The 22,699-nt window shown below is 38.3% G+C and overlaps 1 protein-coding gene across 1 annotated transcript; it reads right to left on the reverse strand.

Moving 5' to 3' along the window:
- Nucleotides 1-32: 32 nt before the first annotated feature.
- GIPC2 (GIPC PDZ domain containing family member 2) lies at nucleotides 33-22,100 on the reverse strand. The gene is made up of 6 exons (XM_072342870.1): nucleotides 21,751-22,100; nucleotides 15,113-15,298; nucleotides 11,854-12,034; nucleotides 9,284-9,393; nucleotides 8,469-8,550; nucleotides 33-1,251 (listed from the first exon to the last, which is right to left on the reverse strand). The coding sequence occupies exons 1-6, from the start codon at nucleotides 21,991-21,993 to the stop codon at nucleotides 1,097-1,099; spliced, it is 957 nt and encodes a 318-aa protein (XP_072198971.1). The 5' UTR covers nucleotides 21,994-22,100; the 3' UTR covers nucleotides 33-1,096.
- Between the last annotated feature and the right edge of the window lie 599 nt (nucleotides 22,101-22,699).

Raw genomic sequence — 22,699 nt, forward strand, 5'->3', positions numbered from 1 at the left:
ACTGCAGACATAGCAGATTTGATAAGAGACTGTTAATTTTTAACAATCTGAGATTTATTAGTAAAACATTATCACTTAAAAATAAACGTCTATATACAGTGTAATTTGAAATCCTCAAATATAAAATGATATTAATTGAAGTTTCAGACATTCATGTTCATCCAAACTGCATCTGTGATCATACAATTACATCTGCTGATTTTGAGCACCTTCTTACATATCTCTGTATTGCAATTCGGAAAAAAAAAAAACAAAACCAGACAAGATAAAGGGGGAACTTCACAGGATTCAAGGTGTTTATTACGTGCAAAGATCAGTGAATCATTTAGTCATGTACTACAGACCCCAGTGCCAGATCACAGACATTATCCAAATATGTGAATAGTAATCAAAATTAACATTTGTTTCTTATTATGCAGTAGCTATTGCGATAATATGGCATCTGAATAAAACAACAGATTCCTGCTCCAGGCATTTCTACTATACCATTTCAGAAATACCTCAGCAGTGCATATTATGACCAAAAATGAGTCACTTTCATTTTAAAGTCATAGTTTGTTTTTCTTTTTTTCCAGAGGAGTTTACTTTTCCCTGAACTCAGGTTCTCCAGAGGCGGGGTGGCTTCTTCTCAGCTTTGCCTACATCCAGGCCAAACAGTGCAGCTCTTGGCCTACTTGAATACTTAAGAACCAGCAGATCAGAGAACTGCCATGTATTGGTGATTTTTTTTTTTTTCAAATCAAGTTTATAAATCTTTCTTAAAATACAAAAAAAAAGATAATCCAAAAAAATGTTATTACATATATCTATCACTCCTCAAAATAGATACCGAAGTACATAAAATGCACATGTAAATGCATCTACTTGACCATTCTCCTCTCAGTGATTTCTACATGTAAATTAAGCATTCCTTTTAAATGTGCAGTTGTTAGATCTCTCAGTTTAATTCTGTTAGAAACTTTCCTTTGTAAAATAACATCTCTGATAAGAATACTTACATAGAGCACCCCAGATTTATATCAATAAAAATATTAGTACTCTGACATTTCAAAGTCATTTTATATTTTTGAGATGAGAATGACAATCTTCATAATTCTCATTCCAGTCGTCCTTGCTTAGCATCCCCTATTGCTCCCCACACGTCAAAGACAAACTCGTCTGGAAATGCAAAGTCTCCAAGAGTTTCATCCAATGCCACTGCAAATTCATCTGGGTTTTTCTTGTCTCTTCCTGCTTCCACCATTGTTGCAGCTGAAAGCAAACAAAAAGTAAAAATAATAATAATAAAAAAAAAAATTATTCTCATGAAAGTGGCAACTAACATTTGTCCAAGAGATTTCTGAGAGTTTTTGAAGTCCAGTAACGTTAAGGGGATCTAAAGCTTACCTACTGAATCCTAAATTTATTAATGTTTATATACCCACCCCACAGTAGATACATTATGTTCTGGTTAATGGGAGAGCTTCCTTGAAGTGTTCATTATATATTCTTTTAATTGTTTAGGAGATGTTAATTCAAGCAGCCTTCATTTTTCTCTAATTAAATTATGTTCACCATTCATTACTACACACTTGTCTAAAGACAAGGTACAGCAAACTCCTGTGATAAGAAGACCCGTGCTAATGCACAACGAACTTCAGTGAGTTTGAAGTAGGCTCACTGATCAAAAAAGGCATACTCAAATGCTTTTTTCCCCTCTAAACAACAAATAAAAGATCCCAGCAAGTCAGAGTTTAAAACAACAAGTTTGTTGTGGTTTTGGGTGCTGTTGCTTTTTTTACAAAAAGTTTGAAAATGGGAAAATTATATATAATTTATGTAGTAGATACATGCAACCAAATTAGTATGGGTTTGCTAGAAACAGCTTCTAAGTTTAAGTATGACCTATTTTTGGACAAGATCAGTGAAAAAAAATGTATAGAGAAAACACTTGAATACTCGAGGAAAAAAAAAATTCAAATACTATATATACAAATGTATTTGTACATATATACAAATGTACATATATACAATGCATTTGTATATATAGTATTGTATACAAATACAAATGCACTATGTTCAACATATGCACAGTGTCAAAAGAAAACCCACAAAAAAGAGTAGAATGTCATTTATTATCAAACAGAGATATACTGATATCTTGTTCATCCAGCAATTTCTCCTATTAAACACATGAGGATCAGTCTTTATCAAGTTTCAGACTTCAATTTGGAAACTGCTTTAGCCACTGGACAACTCCTTAGATTCCAGTAGAAATTACAAGCCTATCACAAACTGCACTCAACAGTGGCTACAGGGATTTTAGTGCAAAGGAAAGCTGTGAGGGCTCAAAGCTCACAGCACCTGCACCTCCCAAAAAGATGAAAGATGTCAGCTCAAGAGAGAACAGCAAAGCTAAGCTAAGCCAGTAGGCTATCTTGGTTTGAGGGATGCAGAAGACTGTAAAAGAGACTCAGCACTAACAGGACTGCTGAGTGAGTTTATTTTCTGAGCTGTGTCTCTGCTCCACAGCCTCTGTTTATATTAACAACAACAGGATTATACTGTACAATAGATGAAATCCTGAATCAAAGTCTGATTCATTTCATCATCATCTTTTACACCTGCCTTAAACTGCAAGATGTTCTTCATCTTTTGTTATGCATCAAGTAACCACCACCTTCTTCACAAACACATTAAATACTAATGTCACACATGAAGAATTTAGTAACTTCATCTTTTTTAGAGGGATAACTGAGTGGAAAACATGTCTGAGAAAGGGAAGGAAATCCTGAAATCACAGAAGACCATTTTCAGTACAACAGTCTACTGCATACTTGCTATGTAATGCATGCAGTACATGGTGTTGAAATGGCAAAATCTCACTGATCAATGTAAAATAAACTTTCTCTGTTCTAATGTGTATTTAATATTATTTTGTTAACCAGAAAACATTTATTGATTGTTGGAACTATCTGGAAAATAGAGCTGGTTATTATGCAAACCTTTAACAAGCTGAGAACAAACTGGAGCCACATGCCGCACTGTAGACGTCAGCAACAGCAATTCTGAAGAAATTCAATGTTTCATTTTAACTACATTCAGACGTGAGACTGCAAGCAGGATCTCCATGCCAAACACCACACAGAAGCCCAAGGTCTGACTAACAAACCACTGCACTCCAGGAAGCTTAAACTTTACCCAGACTCCTGGCAACACTACAGGATCTCAAGAACTCAAGATGTCAGAAGTAACCTATCCACAGTCTTCCTGACATGAATGAGGATATGAAGCCGCTCCATAAAGAAACTGAAATAAGGTTGGAAGGAGAGAAGATGTGTGATGTGAAAGACAATTTAGACATAAGAAGTATGCCTGGATATATTTCCTTAAGATATTAAAAAGAAAGTAGACATCAAGAGTGAGGATCTAGGCAAGTATTCCAGTGGAAAGAGTGGTAGCAAGGAATTCTGGAGACAAACTGATACATGCAAGAGCCATATGATGGCAGTGATAACACATTCTTATATAAAAGTTCAACCATCCTAGTTAAAACTTCAGAATTAAACAGACATTAACCAAAATGATACTTCAAACACAAGGCTTTATAAATATTGAGCTTCCCAAATTACAAAATGACGATAAGTCACAATGTCACAGCCATTTGAGAGCAGCAGCCTCAAATAAAAACATTTACAATCATATTGAACAACTGCAATCAGCACAACCACTACACTTAATGAACTATACTTGTTAATGCACACTGCTTTTCCCTAATTCACCTGGTACTATAGAAAACAACATAGAAAGTGCAAGATCTTCCTTTCTCCTGAATACCTTTTCAGTAGCGTGGTGCCGACCTCTAGTGTCAGCAGCATTATATTGCCGTTCAGTAAACGGCAATGTGAGATGCAAGCAATCCCTACTGGTGCTGGCACACTAGTTCTTATCACCGATGTATACGAACGGGCAGAGATGAACCTTTATTTCGCTAGTTTCATACACATGGAAGCACTAAGACAGACTAGCTTTATATCATGCAGTGTACACGTTCTTAGTCCCCTGGGCAGTTACCATGTGCACGGGGTGGCATCCATGCCCTCAGAGGCACAGCTGGAGAATTGTGTGCAGAATATGAACATTTACATGGTGACAATCACAATGTATAACTCCCAAGGCAAATCACAAAGTGCTTAATTCGAGGGCATTTGGTAGATACGTGGCAACTGGAAGAGAACTTTACTGGCTCTCAGAGAACATCTCAATGTAAATTGACTCCACTCCCCTTTCTCCCCCACTGCTTCTCATGACAGCTGCACAATAAGTGATTGCATAAATTTTATTCTAATACAGAGAATATTTTTCTTGACAGTCCAGATAGTCCCATTGTCTTCAGAAATTTGTTTCAAAATCCCACTGCTAGCAATGCTCATACTTGAGAAAATTTCATATAAAATGTGAGAAGTTCAGTGAACTCAAAAGTGACAAAAGAAATTATCTTCTCAGCTTTAACCAAGGAAGCTATCAGGCTTTCCAGAACACAGTCACCTTACATAGCAGTTTTTGCTACTTATATCCTCTTCTGTCACTTTCAGGAAAAAAAAAAAAAAAAAAGGGAAAAAAAAGTATAAGAAAAAATCTTTCTGAAGCCTTAACAGACATTTCAGTATTTATTTAGCTGTAATGATATCAGAAGTTTTGCTTTCATCAAAAGGTAAAAAGTATTAGTTTAGCCTTACACTTTAAAAGAGCTAAAATTATCATCCACACTCCTTATCAATATGACAGAAAACAAAGTATACCATTAAAGTTTTCAGTGTTTAATATACCTTGATGTTATCTTTGTGTTGAACATTGACACAAATTAATCAATTTGAAGGGCAAAGAACAAAAACTGGAGTAATATAATCCTTTAGAGAATTAAGTTTGGTGACATGAGAAGACAGCAACAGGTTCAAGGAGATACCACTTCATTCAAAGCATTTCAGAATAAAAGTATCCGTCCAGCACTGCTGGGATGTACAGGTGATCAAAGAATAAAAGTTTAGGTGAGATGAAGATTAAACTATATGGAATATAGCCATATTTTGAGTATATGAAAAGCTGGAAAAGTAAAACCAGAAATTGAAAAGTAGATCTGAATTCTTCTAACCAGAATTAAAGAATATGATAAGGTATGTAGTGCCTGACAACATTAAAGGAACATCTGAAAGGAAACAATCATCCAAAAGCGTAAAAATAGAACAAAATATTTATGAGTGAAGAGAGGCCAGAAGATGCTGAAACATCTCAACTTGGACAGGAAACCCTTTTGCAAATGTTTCCCGTTGAAAGCATTCTGGGGTTGAGTGCTGTAGAGCCAGGCTTTCTCCCCTCCACAATCTTTGATATGAAATACAGCTCACCTCAATTCACTGATTTAAAAACAAATGCCATAAGACTTCTTCACTAACATTGCTTTCTGAGCCATCCCAATAAATCAGCTCTTCATGTTCCTCTATCAGAAAACATGGACAAGATTTAAAATAATCTACAGCAGCCCTCACTAATGCATTTGTATTTTAAAGAAAGCTGAAATCTGCCCAATTTCTAACACACACATGAAGCTGAAGAGTATGTTTCCAGAGCCAAATGTCTCTTCTATGAATTAAGCCTTTTTTTTTCCCTTCTTCAGTAAAATAGAGAGGTAAAAGTGCATTCATGATGTAGGTATGTAATTCTCAACAGTGTTTAGATACATGAAAATAACCATCTGTCTCCCACACTCCCCTCTTCACCACCACCCCCCACCCCCCCAAACAAAAAAAAAGTATATGATGTTCCATTAAATAATTTCCAAGCTTTTCCTCCAACTCAGGGGCTCATGTGTATATTTAGTCAGCCATTCTTGAAACTGCCAAGATACTTAGCAACGCAAAAATTACGGGCTTTATCTCATCTTTAATTCTGTCTATAATTTTACATTATTTTTCTTTCTTCTAACTTCTGGCTCAAAATTGGGGCACTGTTTCAGAATTCAATCTCACTATGGAAGTGTCATTTTAATGGAGATGAAAAAGCAATATTAACTGACAACCAGAGCTTCTGACAAACAGAACTGCATGGGAGTGAGCAATGATTGAGATCTTAATCACTTGTCGGCTGTCGCATTGTGATGACTTGCATTTTCAACTAATCTGGCTTGAGTAATGAGTGAAATTTCTAGCTGAGCTGTGATTGGCATTCTCTGAATGAATCCTTTCCTCATATTTCATCTTCATGGGTGACTGATCACATCTAGTATATAAAAAAAAACTGACATATGTTAATTGAACAGATTTGTGACAAGTGATTAGCTCTCCTTTCCTAAAGAGATCTAGACCTGTTTAATTATTTAAAAGTGATAAAACTTTTTTTTTTTTTTTTTTTTTTCTTTTTTGCCATCACCATTGGCCCTTGACTAAGATTTGAACTTCAAGAAACAGCTTCCAAACTGGAAGCCAGGTAAACCTGTTGTCTTTGATTCACGACAACTTCTCTTTAACAGCTTTCTTGAGAAGAAGAGAAGATGCAAAAGGCAAACCAACAACCCAGTTGGGAAGGACGGAGTAACTTCGAGGACAAAGACCTGTTCATTCTTTGAGTCTTTTTTAAAGGCATTCTTTAGAACTATCCTTGCTGAAAGATAGAAGGACATTAGATCTGTTAAAATACATATATAAAAATATCAGAGAATTCATAGGACTCCATCAGGTGCTTGGCAACCAGCAGAGCCAAGCTTTAGCTACAAACTGAACTCTTCAGTCGACTGTACAAGAACCATCCCATTATGACAGTGAGAGTCAAAGAAAGGTAACAGTAGTTCCCACTGGAACTCATGATCATGTCACATAGCAGAGCACAGAATACACTCAAGGTCCAAAAAACAAGCTCTAGCCTACAATCTCAGGATCCTGGGCTACTGATACCAAAACAAGAGCTACTTGTTCCTATGGGGCAGGAGGCCTGGAGACCTTGGCTGTAAGTAACAAGGACAGAAGCCTTCAGAAGACTGGATCAAGCTGGGGCTTGTAACAGCTGCAGGACAAAAACAGCTCAGAAAGGGTGACTGGCACGAGTCTCGGAAGCTTTGAAGCCTGAGCCAGAAACTGTTCACAGTAAACCTAAACAGAGGGTCAGTCAGCACCACCCAGGTCTCCTGAGAGCATATTGCATGCCAGAAGCATCACGTACTAGAGTTACTGGGAATAGTATTTTTGAGAACTGTTAGTTTCCTTAGAACTGGGAGGTTAATATCTGCAAAACAGAGCTATCTAGTTTTATGCAGCTTCACTCTCGTTTCCATACCAACTTTACCTTAGGCTGAGACACAAATAGTAATTCACCTACAATTTTTCCTGTGAAGAAATGTGTAGAGCTGCCAATAAGATGCTTGCCAGTAGGAGCAGCTAGCAGAAGACTTCTGGTTATTCATATTGTTTTCTATTGTTCTCATTCCTGTCTGCTAACTGCTGCCTGCCCAACCATTCTACTTTGCCCTTAGCTACATGCCAGACCTATGACCTATTCTGCTTTGCCTTTACATGAGAGAAGTGATAAAGGCTTTCTTTCAGTATTGCTTTCCATTTAGTTTGTCCTTTCCTAATTCTTAGCTGATTTTAGATATTATGGTAACAAATAACTTCTGCCTTTGTTTCAGCATTAATGATATCATAAGAGGACTGCACCCAGCTAATGCTCCCACACTGGCAATTCTCAGTCAGCTAGACCAAAAAACATGAACAGCATCTTCCCTTACAAATGGAAGTTCATATTTAGCTGGTGTGAGATTAACAGAGAAACAACAGCTTCAGGGGAAAGTTTAGTGCAGTTTTAAGGAATACTGATATTCAACAGTTTCTTTCACTATAAATAGATTATTTTAAAGTTAGCAAATATAATGGAAAATTTCCTGTATTTCTTCAGCAAACAGGCTCTAAAGAATTTGATAAGTCTGCTATTACTCCATCAGTCCTGTTGCTGAAAAAGATCTCAGATTCTAACTTTAGTGACCTCCTTTAAAGCATCTGAAGCCAAGGGATGAGAGAGAGAGAGAGAGAGAGAGGGATAGGAAAAAAATGGTAAATAGACATGCTTGACCTTAACAATAATAATAGATAGAACATTATAGACTTTAACAATCCCCCAGCCTCACATACAAGCTTTGGTAGAAAATACATGCTGTAAAGAGAAGCAATGACAGTAAATTAATAGCAAATAACTAAATAAATTACTCAATGGTGTATAGACAGCACGTAGAAAGAAGATTAATTACATCGTAAGGCCTGTAGCGATAAATTCTTCCTTTGATAAAAGAGATATATTTGGAGAAATATAGGCAAGGTTTGGGTTTACATTCTAGACAGGTTTTGTTTTTGCTTACATCCACAGACTGAAACACCCTATAAATTATAGGCTAGATAAAATGAGAAATTATTGAATCATGTAGTAATGAATTTGTTAAAACTCACCTAATTCAATATCTCTTATCCCCATATATGTTTCAAGAAGTTCATCCACTTTTTTTACTGCTTTTTCTTCAACTTCAGACAGCTTTATTGAAATAAAGGAAGAAAAAGTGCAAAAGTATTATTATATCCTATGCAGGCTTTAAAACAACAAGAAATTGACTATCGCTTTTCCTCACTTCCATTGTAGCTGCTTAGGCCTACAAAATCAAATGTAAATCATGTTATCCCTCCCTTTTCCCTTCTTTTCACAAACTAAAATCATCCTACAAGCTTCAAATCACATAACTTTTACACAGACCAAACAACATACAGGCCTTTCACCTCATGATGATACAGACCTTTATCAAAGCTTTATCAGCTATAAATGAACCTGAAATAAGAAAAAATTCTTCTTCCAAACACTATGTCTGGTTTTACACACATTCATGTCAACATAAGTTATTAGCCTCTCCTAATATCCACACTTCAACCAGCCAAGTATACTTCATGGTGTTAGATACAGAACCGCATCTTCAGCCATTACTTTTATTTTCTCCTTCCTTCTTTTCAATGCTCCTTGGTCTAATGCACTTTAAAATCATTCACCTAGACATCTAGGTAAAGGTTCTCCATTTCCAGATTCTTCAGCCCCATCCTATCTTTCTTAGCCTTCAACTTTGTGTAAACATTTCTCCTTGGAGAAAACAGACTTCATCATAAGTCCCACAAGCTTTATAACGTGGACTTTCCCTTCCTGGTTTACCAGGAAAACCTTGGGGAAGACTAAACTGGGTGCTAGAAGATTGAACTATTGAAAAGCCACAAAGTAACCATACCATTTCCTCCACAGTGGCAGGACCTTTATTTCTCAGTCGAAGTGTTTCTCTCCCTCTGGAGATTTTAGCTTCGGTCAGAGTTCCACCTTTGGACCTTGCAGCCACCTTTTCTAAAGCCAAAAAAAACCAAACAAAACTAATTATATGGTATGTATACAGTGCATCTGCTTTGCTGTTACACTACCTTCAGTTTTAATTCTAACCAAGATTCAACAGGCATCTAAAATGCTAACCATAACTTAACCACATACTCCATATAGATCCATAATTCTACATTCAGAATTGGTGAGGATTTAATTTACTTACTATCTAAGGAGTTCAGCAGTTTCCTTGGAAAGTGCTATAAAGAGTTATGTAGAATTGTTTTCACTGTGCTATTTTATGCTCCAGACTATTCCTACTTTTAGAAGAACTTATGCTACATGCATTTTGCCTAGACTATTCTGCTAAAATATCTTGAAATGTGAACTTTGATGAAATTTAATATATAGATATCCATTAATTTGTCTCAAAAGGCCTGATGTAATATACATACTTTTCTAGTTCTGCCACCACTAGAAGCTTAAACTATGACACTTCCTGTGTTTGCAGTACTTCACACCAAAGCACTCTGGCCGACAAAGAAACTATTTCATTTTAATTTAAATTTGTGGTTTGCCTTATGCTGTCCTTGCTCTGTTTCTGTTAATTTTTCACTGATTCACTGAAGCCTAGCTTATGAATTGTAAGGACAAATCTTCAGAGAAGTCTTCAATTCTGCACTTTAAGCCTTGCCTCAGGCAGCTAGTGCAGCATCTGCACACATGGTAGGAAGATATTCAACCAGTAAATTACGCTTGTATTCACTTTCCACTAATAGGAAGGAAAATAAAAGCTGGTAATTTGATGGAGACTTGTTCTTCATTCCTACACCTTTACAAACACATAAAGCAAGCAGGTTGTCTTAAAATTAACAGGAATCCTGCATCTACTTGTTCAGTAGCATCTGTATGTTGTCATCTCCTCTGTGGCTATTCTTGGCACGCTTCAGCATAAACCATCTCATACAAATTTGTGCCTAAAGCTCAACTTGCACCTAAAGCATAAGCCAGGATATTCTTAACCTGTCTCAAATTGGACATTGGGATTTTTAAGCTTGTTTCTGTAGAGTAAAAAAAAAATATATGCAGCTTTCAAAAATCTGTCCAAAAAGATCTACTTTGCTGTTAATTTAATGTCAGATAAAAGGTACTGTCATGGAATTACCAAGTTTCCTTCTCTGCATCACCAGCATACTAAGAGGTACCTTAATCATCTTAGGAAAATAACTGCTATTAAATAATAGTTCAAGTCACCAAAGTCTGATTTACCCCAGTCTTTACAGACTATGTAATAGGCTTAGCCCCAAATACCCATATTAAAAAGATATTATTATATTGCTAATTGCAACACTGAATGTACGTACATTACACTGAATTATAATACAACATACAGTTACTTAACAGGATATCCAGTGATATTAGAGACATATCACATTCTGTGCAGAAGCACCAAAAGCAATCTTCAGATTTCTCTCAGTTTCAATTTCTGCTGTTATTCTGACACCAAGTGTCAAGATTGGTGTATGACAGCAGTTGTAAACTGCTAACAGATAAAAAACAAATTGGAAGAAAAAAAAACCAAACATTTTCCACTGTGGTAAAGAGACTGTGAGTGCACATAAAGTCATACACGCTTAAAATGCAGCAGTATTTTGTACTTTCTTGTTAAAGAAAAATCACACATGGATCAGGGGGAGAAAGAAATTAAAAAAACCTGAGAGAATCAAAATCAAAATCTCTATTTTAGCTCCCTAAATTAACTCAACATGTTTTTATTTGTTTATTTTTACTGCATTTATAAAAAGAATGTACTTAAGGATTAGCAGGAGGTATATGTTTGTCTTATGTAAGTATCACTTTCACACTTTCACAGCAGTCAGGTGTCAGGTAGAGACAGAGCTTTGTCTAATTCCTTTCCTTCAGTCATAAGTATACCTGCTGTATAATAAAAGAGTGAACAAAATGTTGGGGATAGCAGCCAAGGAGGTGCTCTGGGGAATCCCAGATTCTTCTCTGCTTCATCCTTGTGCATTAGAAGAGCTCAGTCTCTCCTACAGCTCACAAATAGAAAAATCTGATACACACATGAACAGGGTTCATATATAAGAGATGTAAAGGAAAACAGAAAAGAAAGTTTGAGGGTCACTGAAATGAACCATGCTATAAAACCATGCCTAAGAAACAATTCCTGCGCTTGTTTTGCATTGTCATATGGTAGCAAAGAAATCAAGCAGCTGAGATTCGGTGCTGAGTCAGCCCATACCAGGAGAACTGCTGGAGAAAGCAGATGGAAGAAAATTCATTCCTAAAATTCCCACTCCAAGAAAAAGAAAATATACATATATGTGTGTGTATATGTATTCTATACATAGAACGTTCCTCTCTTTTTGCAGCAGTTACATTATCTTGCCTGAAAACAAACTTAGAGTAGAGTACAATATTGGGAGTTCAATACTCAGGGAACAAGGCAAACAGCCAAGTAACACTCACCAAATGACTTCATAGGCTCTACCAGCTTCAGCTTAAACACCCGACCTTTCTCCAGATCTTTTAGCATTTTGGCAACTTCATAATGCCGAAGATCTGACACATCTTTTCCATTTATAGACTCTATGTGATCACCTACGCAGATCATTTTGGTTTGGTCCATAAGGCTCCCTTCTTTGATTCGCTATTGATTAAAACAAAAACAGAAAATAATTAGAAACATTTTTTGAAATGGTAAAGAGGTGACAGATTCAAGAATGTCAGTTAAAAATATCAATAGCACTGAGTTTCTTTTACCAGCAGGATATTTTGACTGTAACATTTATGTCATAAAAGAGATTTTAGAAAATTATATTTAAACAAAGTACTTTAATATACACTGCATATAAAAATCAACACAAGGAAAAAAAAGTGCAATCATACTTCAGGAGTTAAGACTTCTGAATATATATATATTTATTTTTTTTTCTTTAAAACTGTACCTAATGTGACAGTAATGTTATGTCCTCTTGACTTTTAATTTTGATTTAATAGTCTGACAAGCATAGGTAGAAAACCTCTCATGTGTAGTCCTGGGACATACAAAAAAAATATGTGATATACAAAAAAAATGAGGTACTATGTAAGTCTAGTGTTAATAAGGCTTATCTATAGCAAGTAAACTTCTACAGTTTTCTTCACTTAGCTATGTAACTGCGTATGGTAAGTTATTTCCTCTGAAATAACAAAGGACAAGAAATGCTTCCAAATGGTATTTCAGGGAATAAAAGTGGCATAGAGGCAGAGATCATAAAATGAAACAGAATTTAGTATTCATAGTTTTACCAAAGTTCAATTTCAAATGAGGAAAAAGCTATCATTAAAAGATCTCTATGATTTATCAAGTCAATTAAAGGACAATTAAGATTTCAGTGATTCCGTTTATTGTTGTTAAATACTGTAATATTTATCATGCTCCAGTCACAGAAGCCACTATCCTATTTAATATAAAAGCTATGACATTGTAGAATGTCTTCTGTTTTGCAGAGATACGGATTTCATTTGAAAATCTTCCTAAATAACATATATTTCAATAAAGACTGAGGCTGGCTTCAGACTGGCTTTGAGTTTACAGCAACACAAGGGAGACATTTCCACCTAATACTACAGCACTTATCCTAGCTGCTAACTATCTTAAAAATCTGTTTCTAGTTTATGTGCACGTCTAAGCCCACATATGTGCCTCCATCTGAGAGAGTAAGTGGGAAGTGTGATAATGCTCACTGTCCTATAAAACAATTTTTAGCTTCAAGCAGAGCTTAACTCTTTCTAGCACTTTTTGTCATTGCTGTTTAACCTAGATTAAAAACAAAAAGATGACTTATGGCAAAAGAAAAGAGGGATGTTGTACACAAACAAGAAACCAGGCCTAAGATGCATTTCTATTGCCAGGTTCAAAATTGTGTCTGCCACACTTCATGTCTAAGCACCAAATCCATTCTTATCAGCTTTTCTTCTTCACTTGGATCCTAATACCAAGACTGCTTTTATATTACCTGATAATATCATTCATGCAGCATTCCAACAATTTTTTCTTATGTGACACTGCACTCCAAGTTAACTGACTCAAGGCAGTCAAACTATAATGTCACTATAATTAAGATGCAATTGATATGCTTGTATTTCAGTTGCTCTAGAGAACATGTAGAAGCTACAATCTGTTTCCTATGAAAATATAAGGAAATAATTCCAAACTATTTTTTAAGTAAGGACAGTTTCTGCTTTGTGATTCAGCAAGTCAACTAAATATGTAATATATGCAGCTTTTACTTTTGTGTACATATATATATATATATTGCTGTTTAAAATCAGCCATTAGCTAAATATGCAACAGTAACAAAGCAACCTTGTAGAAAATCTTCAAAACTGATATAGAATTGCATTCCCACGAAGACTGCACGACATCCGTTACACCTATTACTAGACCAATACAATGACAACATTATATTTATTCAGACAATTCCTATTCAATTTCCTGGATACTGCAGCTTGCTGATGTAGTGAGGGTTTTCCAGTTCACTCAAATTATACAGCAGTCAATGCAATTGTTGTTTTTCTCTTCCCCTATTACCAACCATGTACAGAGAAAGTTATGCTCTATACAGTGCTGCACAAGTGAACTTGAAGCACTGCTTTCAATGTCTTCTTTTAAAATGCAGCGTAAGTAGCAGTGTGACAGAGTGTTATGGCTTGCATTGATACTACCACTGAAAATTCACAGTTCCCTATCTATAAACATAAAAATGAGGATACAATTTTGCCAAACTGCTTGCTGAAGACTCCACTGCATCTCAATTCTGTCAAGAGTGATCTCTATCACATCTTTTTGACAACAAGCAAGCCTACATCTAGTCCACATCCTTTTTCATAACCATGGTAGCTAAGAAATGAAAAGAGAATACAAGCTCTACATACCAGAAGCTCTGTTAAGAATAGTAATAAGATCAGCATTTGAGACAGCAATAATCAAAGGTAGTAACAGTTAATTGGAGTAAATTAAAGAAATGCACCTAGAAAGGCTGGAAAATTTGGGAAAGATTCCTAATACCTAGTTTAGCAGGAAAGGTGTCATAATTTCCTCCATCTTTACTTGTCTCAAAACAAACTGCCTGGAGGTCATACAAGAGGTGAGGACAAGAGCAATTATGATTAATACATTACACATGCTATTGCCTATATTTTCTATGCAAGCTAACTGGGGTGAACTCAGTTAATCCATGACCTTACCACCTTTTAATGCATCCTACCTAAGGCCATGGCAGTATTGGAAAGCTGAAAGTGCTCTGTACTTGCACCTGCTCTTACAGAGCATTCAGGATTTTACCCTGTAAACACTCAAAGACTGAGAGAGTACAGTCTTGTTACAGTGAGTGACAGATGTGATAAGGATCTAATCGATGATGTCAGAAAACTCACTGAAAAGAAAAAAAAAGAGGAGGCAGACATAAACAGCATGCAACACTTAGCATCTCGGTATTGGTTACACAACATAACAGTCATACCATAAAGCCCTTACACATCACAGAAACAACAAACAAATGACCTAATTTCAAAATGACACACAGTACAGAAATAGCTGAATCTAAGGAAAAGCAACTTTTTCTGGTACTTGCCATATGCTAAATGGCTTGATAGTTCTACAGGATCACTAAAGCAATAATTAATCTACCACAGTAATGGAAACTTCTACAAAACAAAGCATTTAACTGGAAAATAAATTTACCTTTATAAAGGGACAGCCAGCTCCGTTGTCAGTAACAGTAAGCCCAAGCAAATCATCGGATTTAAGAACTTCCACTTCTTTTCTTTGTCCTTTTATGTGGGCAAATATAAAATCTTCAAGGCCAATCTGTGCACCTAACAGCTTGTCCATATCAACTTTATGAGTGTTCAGAGTACAAAACATGATCTGTGCAGGAAGGAAAGAAACACGTTACCTTAAAGTATAGCAGTTTATTAGGTTTTGTGAACTTGACAGGCTGATGGGCTCTTTTAAGCAGAGCATAATACTAGTCTCTGACAGATCCCATAACTGACACAATAAAAACTCTCTTTCTCCAGCTGCCCCAGGAGAGATGACACTCTCCATCCACACAAATGACAAGAAGCATCAATAGCTCAGACAGCAGATAAGAGCTTGCAGGGAACAAAGGAAAGGGATGCATCTGTGCAAGCAGCCTCTTGTGGTCTGCCACAGGGCACCAACCCAGACACTAGCAGCTTGAGGTTCCACTGAACAGCTTAAGGGGGGCTTGAGCATGCCACTTCAAGAACAATCATCATTTTCTTCATTTTTGTCATGTACCAGCCTCCAACTTGGAGTATTGCTTGCAGACAGACAAGGGGTCTGCCCACCACAGTGCTGTATGGAGGAATCAGGCCAGGCCAGGCAGCTGTTAGGCACTCTAATATAGCACATTCTCAAAGGGAAAATAGTCTAGCCAAAAAATAAGAAAAAAATCCACTGCTCCACCTCACAGCTAGGGCAATTTCACCTGCCAGCTGCTTACCAAGTTGAAGCCAGACAAGAACAAGGCCTTACAGCTGCCCCACACAGCTTCCTCCCAGCAGTGCTAGAGAATACAGGGCCACAGGCCAGAGAAACTCCATCCCTAAGATCTACGTCTAAGGCAAATGATTCCCTCAAGACCATATTTCAAGCAGAACTGAAAGCAGAAGAGGAGGAGGAGGAGGAGGCAGCTTGATACTGCATTTGGCAGTTCAAGCCACTGGCAAAGGACGTCATCATGTTACGTCTGCATTGCTGCCAGTGGGATGCATCTGACAAAAACAGCAGTGGGATGTCACAGTGTCCTACAGCTCTGCTACTGCTCTAGTTGCAGCCTTGTGTGGGGTCTAGCATGCTAGCCCAACTGCTCCTAGTCACAGGCATAGATCAGCACCTGCAGAGCTCCAGGTGTTCTGATGGAAGTGTGGGCTTCCCTTCTTTCCCCATCACATCTACAAATGCTACATGGATTTCAGACCCAGGATGCTTCAAATGCCCTTTTCTTAGTTATTTTCTAGTTATTTCTTAAAAACAAGCAAGCAAACAAACAAACAAAAAAAAACAAACACCAAACCCCCAAGCCCCCAACTATACTCTAATTACTTATCTGATAATCCATTAAACAAACACTCTAACCTAGTGCTTTAATAACAACAGTCACAACAGCACACACTTAACAGACATCAGTTTTATTCTCTCAAGTAATGCTCAAGTTTTTCAAGTGAATGAGCACTTCCAAAATAATATAACCTAGAGAAATTCATATGGATATAATCAGAATGTTAAATTCTATTTTATTAATATTAATCATACCCAATCATCAACATTTTTCTTTAACCTAAAAGTTTCAATCTGAACAGATTATATAAAATTCATATATACACTCAGCATTCTTGCAAGCTAAACTTGGCCGGTTTACAACTGCAACTCAGTTCTACTTCTTACAATGAACAACAAGCCCTATGGCTTCACACTTTAGACATTAATACCCTTCATCTGACCTTGTCAAATAGACAATCATCTAGTAATCACTGTCACACCTTTGAATAGATAAAACTGGCAACAGGGCAGAAATGTGATATTTAGAAACTCGATCCAGAGTTTCTCTTTTTAGACCTTCATCTGGATGGTATTCCCCACCGCAGCCTATAAGTCTCCAGAATTCTCAGTGAGTCAGTTCCATACTAACCACAAGGCTGAGAGAACATCAACCGGTCAAAAATAACACTTAAATCATTCTTTATCCTCTTTAGTGAACAACTGTTTTTTCTCAGAACAGATATCTTCAAAGAGTAATGCACTAAAGATGTATCCTCCCAGAATAATATACAGTTACACCATCACTCATAGCATAGCTTTATTTGTACATGACTGAGGACTGTCAATGGAAAATTTATATTTTTTCCTAAGTTTTATCTAAACTTAATGTAGGTACCTAATAACAGTTTATATGCCTAATTAAAACAACAGCTACCATAGTACACTTTGCCATCCACTCAAAACTCCGTATGATTTTAAATAGTAATTTTCTTACACAGAAAAGAGAAAAATCAATGTGTAACTTTCATTGTAAAGTCCTTTTTTTCCTCTTCTCACCCTTAACATTCACGTGCATTTGGTCTTCAGCTCAGCATAGCAGTGCTGTGACATTTCATGCCAACTGTGGCAAGGTATTATAAATCATAGCTGCTACATCAGTCCTAAAATATCTAGGATACCTCCTTCACTGAGTTATCTCACACTGCAGACAGAAGAAGGAAATTCCATTTGGCTGGCAGAGACCTCATAAAATAGATTCACCAGATAAGATTACTAACAAATTATTTCCTGCATCCATATTTTCAATAGTAAGAGACACTGGTCAACAAAGATGGTGTTACACTCTGTTATACACATTAAGAAACTACATTAGATAAGAAAAAGGGTTACATTATGTGTTATATAAAAGTACCTATGCAGCACCTTATTAAACATGCTTTATTAATCACATTCTTACCTTCCATTAAGGCTAAACCTTAAAAGAGTACAAAAATAAGTTGATTGAGGGATAACATGATCAGAAGCTATTAAAAGCACTTTTTGACTCAGTAGAGCTCATATACCTTTATAAAGGACATCATAATCACGTTACTTAAGAAGCTGAGACATAGGACTTCTACTTTTGAGCAAAATGTAACACCCACTGACATATTTCCCTCTATATGTAGGAGTCATCTATATCAAGAAACCACCAACATGTTTTCTAGCTACCTTATTCATTTCATTCTCCCTGGGGAAAATGCGGGAGCCTCAACTTACTGCGGTGACAAGAAGAGTAACCACATCCTCTCGGTTTCAGTGTGGTTTTGGTACTCTATCAAGCAGGCAACTTTGTCTCCCCAGATATGTTCAAAGTACTATAAAATTAACTTTCGGTGTTTGTTTTTCTTTTAATTAAAAACAAATAAACAAACAATTCCAGAGTGTACAAGAAATAGAGTAAGTTCCTCCGTAGAGCTACAAAAACACAGCAGTAGATCCTTAACACAGCAAGTATCACATGCATCATGGTATCAAATACAAGCACCGCTTCAGGGAACAGCAATAAACAAATGATGCCATTGGGTTGAAAGGAGGTGGTTTGGAGATAGTGTCATCTTTGATCATTTGAATTTGCTTTGTTTTGATCCTTAGGCGTGATTGTGATAATTCATATCAACAGATGAGTACTCTAGAACTCCAAATATTTTAGCAACTTTCACAGACTTGATCCTTTTCTCTAATTTTCTAAACTACGTTTTAGTTCTTGTGGAAAAAAAAAGTCACATCGAAAAACCTGCTCTTCAACACCATTGTTTGGTTTTGGTTATTTTTAAGCAATTTCATAAAAGTTTAAACTGAACAGGTTTAAATCAAATACATCTATGAAAGTTTAATGTGGCTGAGCCTAACTGTATACTTAACTGTTTAGCATCAGGAGGCAATGCCATAGAACAGCAGCCTGGGCACAAGCTCAGCAGCTGAACTCCTATTGCTGGAAGAGAAAGGCAGCTGCATTTCTACTTCTGGCACTTCTGGGAAGGCTTCCCTGTTCCCCTTATGATGTAGAAGCCCTTTCACCACATTAGATATCTCAGACTTCATGGGCAGTTGTTAGACGCACCCACTAAGCATTCAGTTCACCTCACCTTACAAAGCAAACAAAATAATCAGAAGTGCAAGCTATGAGTAGGCAAACTAAAAGCTTGTATGGCTATCATTTACCATTCCCTTCTATCTGAACAAGAAACAGCCTTGCTACAGTTAGATTTTAATATTCACTTTCAAGTGCCTGGTTAGCCATTCTGAATAATTCAAAGCCCCACAATGAACTGCCACAGGAGCATATCAGCAAATGCTTTAACACATCTACGTTGTCCTTTGGTCAGTGCTCATTTCTCTGTCACACAGGCTGCACTTCTCCCCTGGGCAGGAATGCAGGCCAAAAGCCAGGTTCAAAAAGGACAATAGGGATGTTATCTTCAGATGATGGATGAATAATAACTGGACAAGAAGAGGTGAGTGTTGGGAAAGCCTCAGGAAGCCACTGTTGGGGCTCCTGTGAAGGAGTGAGCAGCTCCTTTGAATCTAGGCCGGTGTTTTCCAATTCTCATCCTACGTTACTTTCAATCAAGGTCTGCACAGAAGTTTTTGTCGCTCTGCACTGATTCTCCAGTGTCCATCCAACCAAAACTGCATTTTACACCAGGTTCTCTCACAGAGCCTGGATTCTCCAGCAGAACTAAATGCAGCTGGTCCTGAAGGACATGATACGAAGAGGAAACGAGGTGCTGCAACCATGCTGAGTCAAGAGAATTGACAGCTTTCAAGTATAGCTCATCCTGTACTGTGCTGAAATGCTTAAGTAGGAACTTATCCAAGAGTCCATTCCCTTGCCTGCATCACAGTAAACTCACATGCTATGTTAAATGTATTCATTTCAGCGGTGGTTTGCCAACTGCTCTCTACACTGAGCTCCTCCCCTCACTCCTTCCGCATCTATTTTCCACCTTGGTGACTGCTGGGCAGAGATCTCTGTGATAGTGCCTGTTTCCAAAGGCATTCAGGTATCACACTGTCAGGCTTCAGGGCACCTGGGTCACAGAAACTTTCCTAGACAGATAACACCTGCAAGTGGCATTTGAGTACCTCAGTCTTTCAGCTTGAAGAAGCGTTGCTTCAGGCAATATGCTTTAAACTAGACTATACAAAAGCAGCATTAATTAGTAGATAATACTGTTTAAAGTGTCTGGTATCCCCTTATTTCCAGCAAGTTTAGCAGCTGTCAGCAAATTCTTATGTTTCATGGCAACACTTGCCACAAATCTATCCTATTTTTCCTATCAGAATTTCGTCAGGTTCAGATTCTTCACTCAGCTCTGCCAACAGGAAACCTTTTTTAATTATCTTTGTTTCATATTACATCGTTTCTTTTCTCGAGTTAAATTAAATAAATAAATAAATGTAAGCATTGAAACAGATTGCCCAGAGAGGCAGTGAGTGCCTCATCCCTGGAGACACTCAAGGTCAGGACAGACAGGGCTCTGAGCACCTGATAGAGCTGCAAGTGTCCTTGTTCATTGCAGGGGAGTTGGACTAGATGGCCTTTAAAGGACCTCTTCCAAATCAAATGATTCTGAGATCTTAAGTTCAGTGCTCCTAGCACTAATTCCCTGTCTGTTTCTACCAGTAAACCTCATTTAAAAAAATAAAACCCATATTCACATATTAAAATCCACAGTGGGACAGTGAAGACAGAAAGAAAAAAAAAAGTCTCCAGTTTAGATTCTCTTTAGTTTAATAAAACCTGTAAAAGTGCCAGATTATCCACCTAGCAGGAGAAATGGGAAAAGCACCATTCCTCCAGAACTGAATTTCCTGGTGAATGCTTATTATTTTGAGTCGGTGGAGCCACAAGATTGGTAACAAAAGTTCATTAAGAACAAAATTCAAAACAAAAGACAATCTGACAACTAGAGAACTTGAGAGTTAAAGGTACAACTGGAGATTGAACAGAAAACAAAAGGGAACAGAAGCTCAGTACGGAAAGAAAAGAGAGAAGCAGGAGGTCAGCGCAGCTGGGAAGGTACTGCTTAATTACTTAATGCAACAGTGACTGGTTAAACTGTATTCACTGTTACTGACACTTCTGTAATTTACTGTGTGAAATGCTGCTGGGTCAGGGCAGCCGGCCCCAGAATAAAGTCTGCAGCACTGGCCGTGGCACTTCAGAAGAGGCAGCCACACATGAGAGAAGCGGCACTGACACGTGGGGACCTCTGGACGCTTAAGCATTCTCTTTCGATTTGCCACTCCGAAGTTAAGGTTCACAGAACCACGCAGGCACGGCAGAAGAACCTGATACGGCCACTGCCTTCCAGCTAAGGGAAAACAATGCGGCCGCAAACACAAGTGAATCATAATCTAAACCAGTGTTTAAAGCCTAGCTCGGATTAAATAAAAATAAAAAAGCTTCGGAGGAATAAATAAAAGAAATGCTTATTGAGAGTTTAAAATGACCTCAGTTAAAAGGGCACTGTTTAACGAGCCGGCAATCCCAGCCGTTGCTCCCAAAGGCGGTGTGTTCCCAGCCCGGCACTCCGTGTCACCCCACTGTCTTCTCCGCGGGCACGTCCTCGACTGCGGCAAGAACGGCCGCAGCCAATAACCCCTCACTGGAAATAATTAATCCACCCCACTCCGGCCCGGCCCGGCGGAGCTCTGCTAACAGCGGGAAGTTCATGAAGACGGCAGGCAGACTAAAGGGAAAGTTCTTCTGTCCGTATAGAAGAACACGAAGCCGCTCCCCGCCGCACCCCCGTCCCGGGCCCTACCTCGCTAGGGGCGATGCCGAACACCTCCGCGATCTTGGCGTACAGCTCGCGGGCGCTGCTGAATCCCTCCACGCGGCCGGTGGGGCTGCCGTGCGCCAGCTGCGTGTGGAACTGCAGCCGCGAGGCGCTCGCCGCCGGTGCCGGAACCTCCGCCGCAGACGGTGGGGCCGCAGCCTCGCTGTCCACCAGCTTGGAGGTCTCTTTGGACTTGCCCTTCTTCCTGGCCCCCAGTCCCAGGGGCATCTTCCGTGCCTGTAGCGGGCTCCGGCCGCCGGGTCCTGGCGCTGGACTCTGCCCCCGGCGCCGCCCCGGCCCGGTGCGGCCATGCCGCCGCCAGGTGAGGCCCGGACCCTCCCACCCCGCCCCGCTTGGCCCTCCCGCCCCGCTCCCGGGGCGCACACGCGGGGGGAGGCACGGCTGGAAGCGCCAGGAAGGACAGCGACACCGGGACCTGGGACAAGAGCTATTCCTACACATAAACAACGCTTCCTGTCCACAGGATTGATTAGGAAGGGTTTCTTTATTAGAAGGGCACTTTCAGTAAGATCACATCAATAACACCCGCTCAAAGACAGTTCATGTTTCTTATACTGGCCAGCACAGACATCTCTTCTTTTTGTTTCCTGTTTGGATACTAAAAAGCATATGCTATGAAATCTATTTATATATACCTTTAAAGTCTCTAATTTATTCACAAAGACATTTTGTAAGACTACCATCTTTCTGAAGAGTAGGCTCATGAATTTAAACTAGGAAGAAAGATATACTAAATACTGGTCACAGAAGATTATATTCAGGTTATAAAAGAAAGCACGGAGTAGGTAAGGGCTTCTGCCAACTATTGCTTTCTCACCACAACTTACCGTACTGTGAACCACCAAGAATTAACACAGCCGTAGCCATATAAACAAAGTTTAAAGACATTGCTGTAATGGACAACAGTTTTGCA

This window comes from Excalfactoria chinensis, chromosome 8, assembly GCF_039878825.1.
Source record: "Excalfactoria chinensis isolate bCotChi1 chromosome 8, bCotChi1.hap2, whole genome shotgun sequence".
Lineage (NCBI taxonomy): Eukaryota > Metazoa > Chordata > Aves > Galliformes > Phasianidae > Excalfactoria > Excalfactoria chinensis.

Bases quoted from the DNA above. Each gene is read 5' to 3' on its own strand.
- GIPC2 (XM_072342870.1), bottom strand. From the start codon at position 21,993: ATGCCCCTGGGACTGGGGGCCAGGAAGAAGGGCAAGTCCAAAGAGACC. The intron at 9,394-11,853 runs GTGAGTGTTACT...TTTTGGCTTTAG, and splicing joins AGAGCCTATGAAGTCATTTG to AAAAGGTGGCTGCAAGGTCC. The intron at 8,551-9,283 runs GTATGGTTACTT...ATTTCAATAAAG, and splicing joins CTGCCACTGTGGAGGAAATG to CTGTCTGAAGTTGAAGAAAA.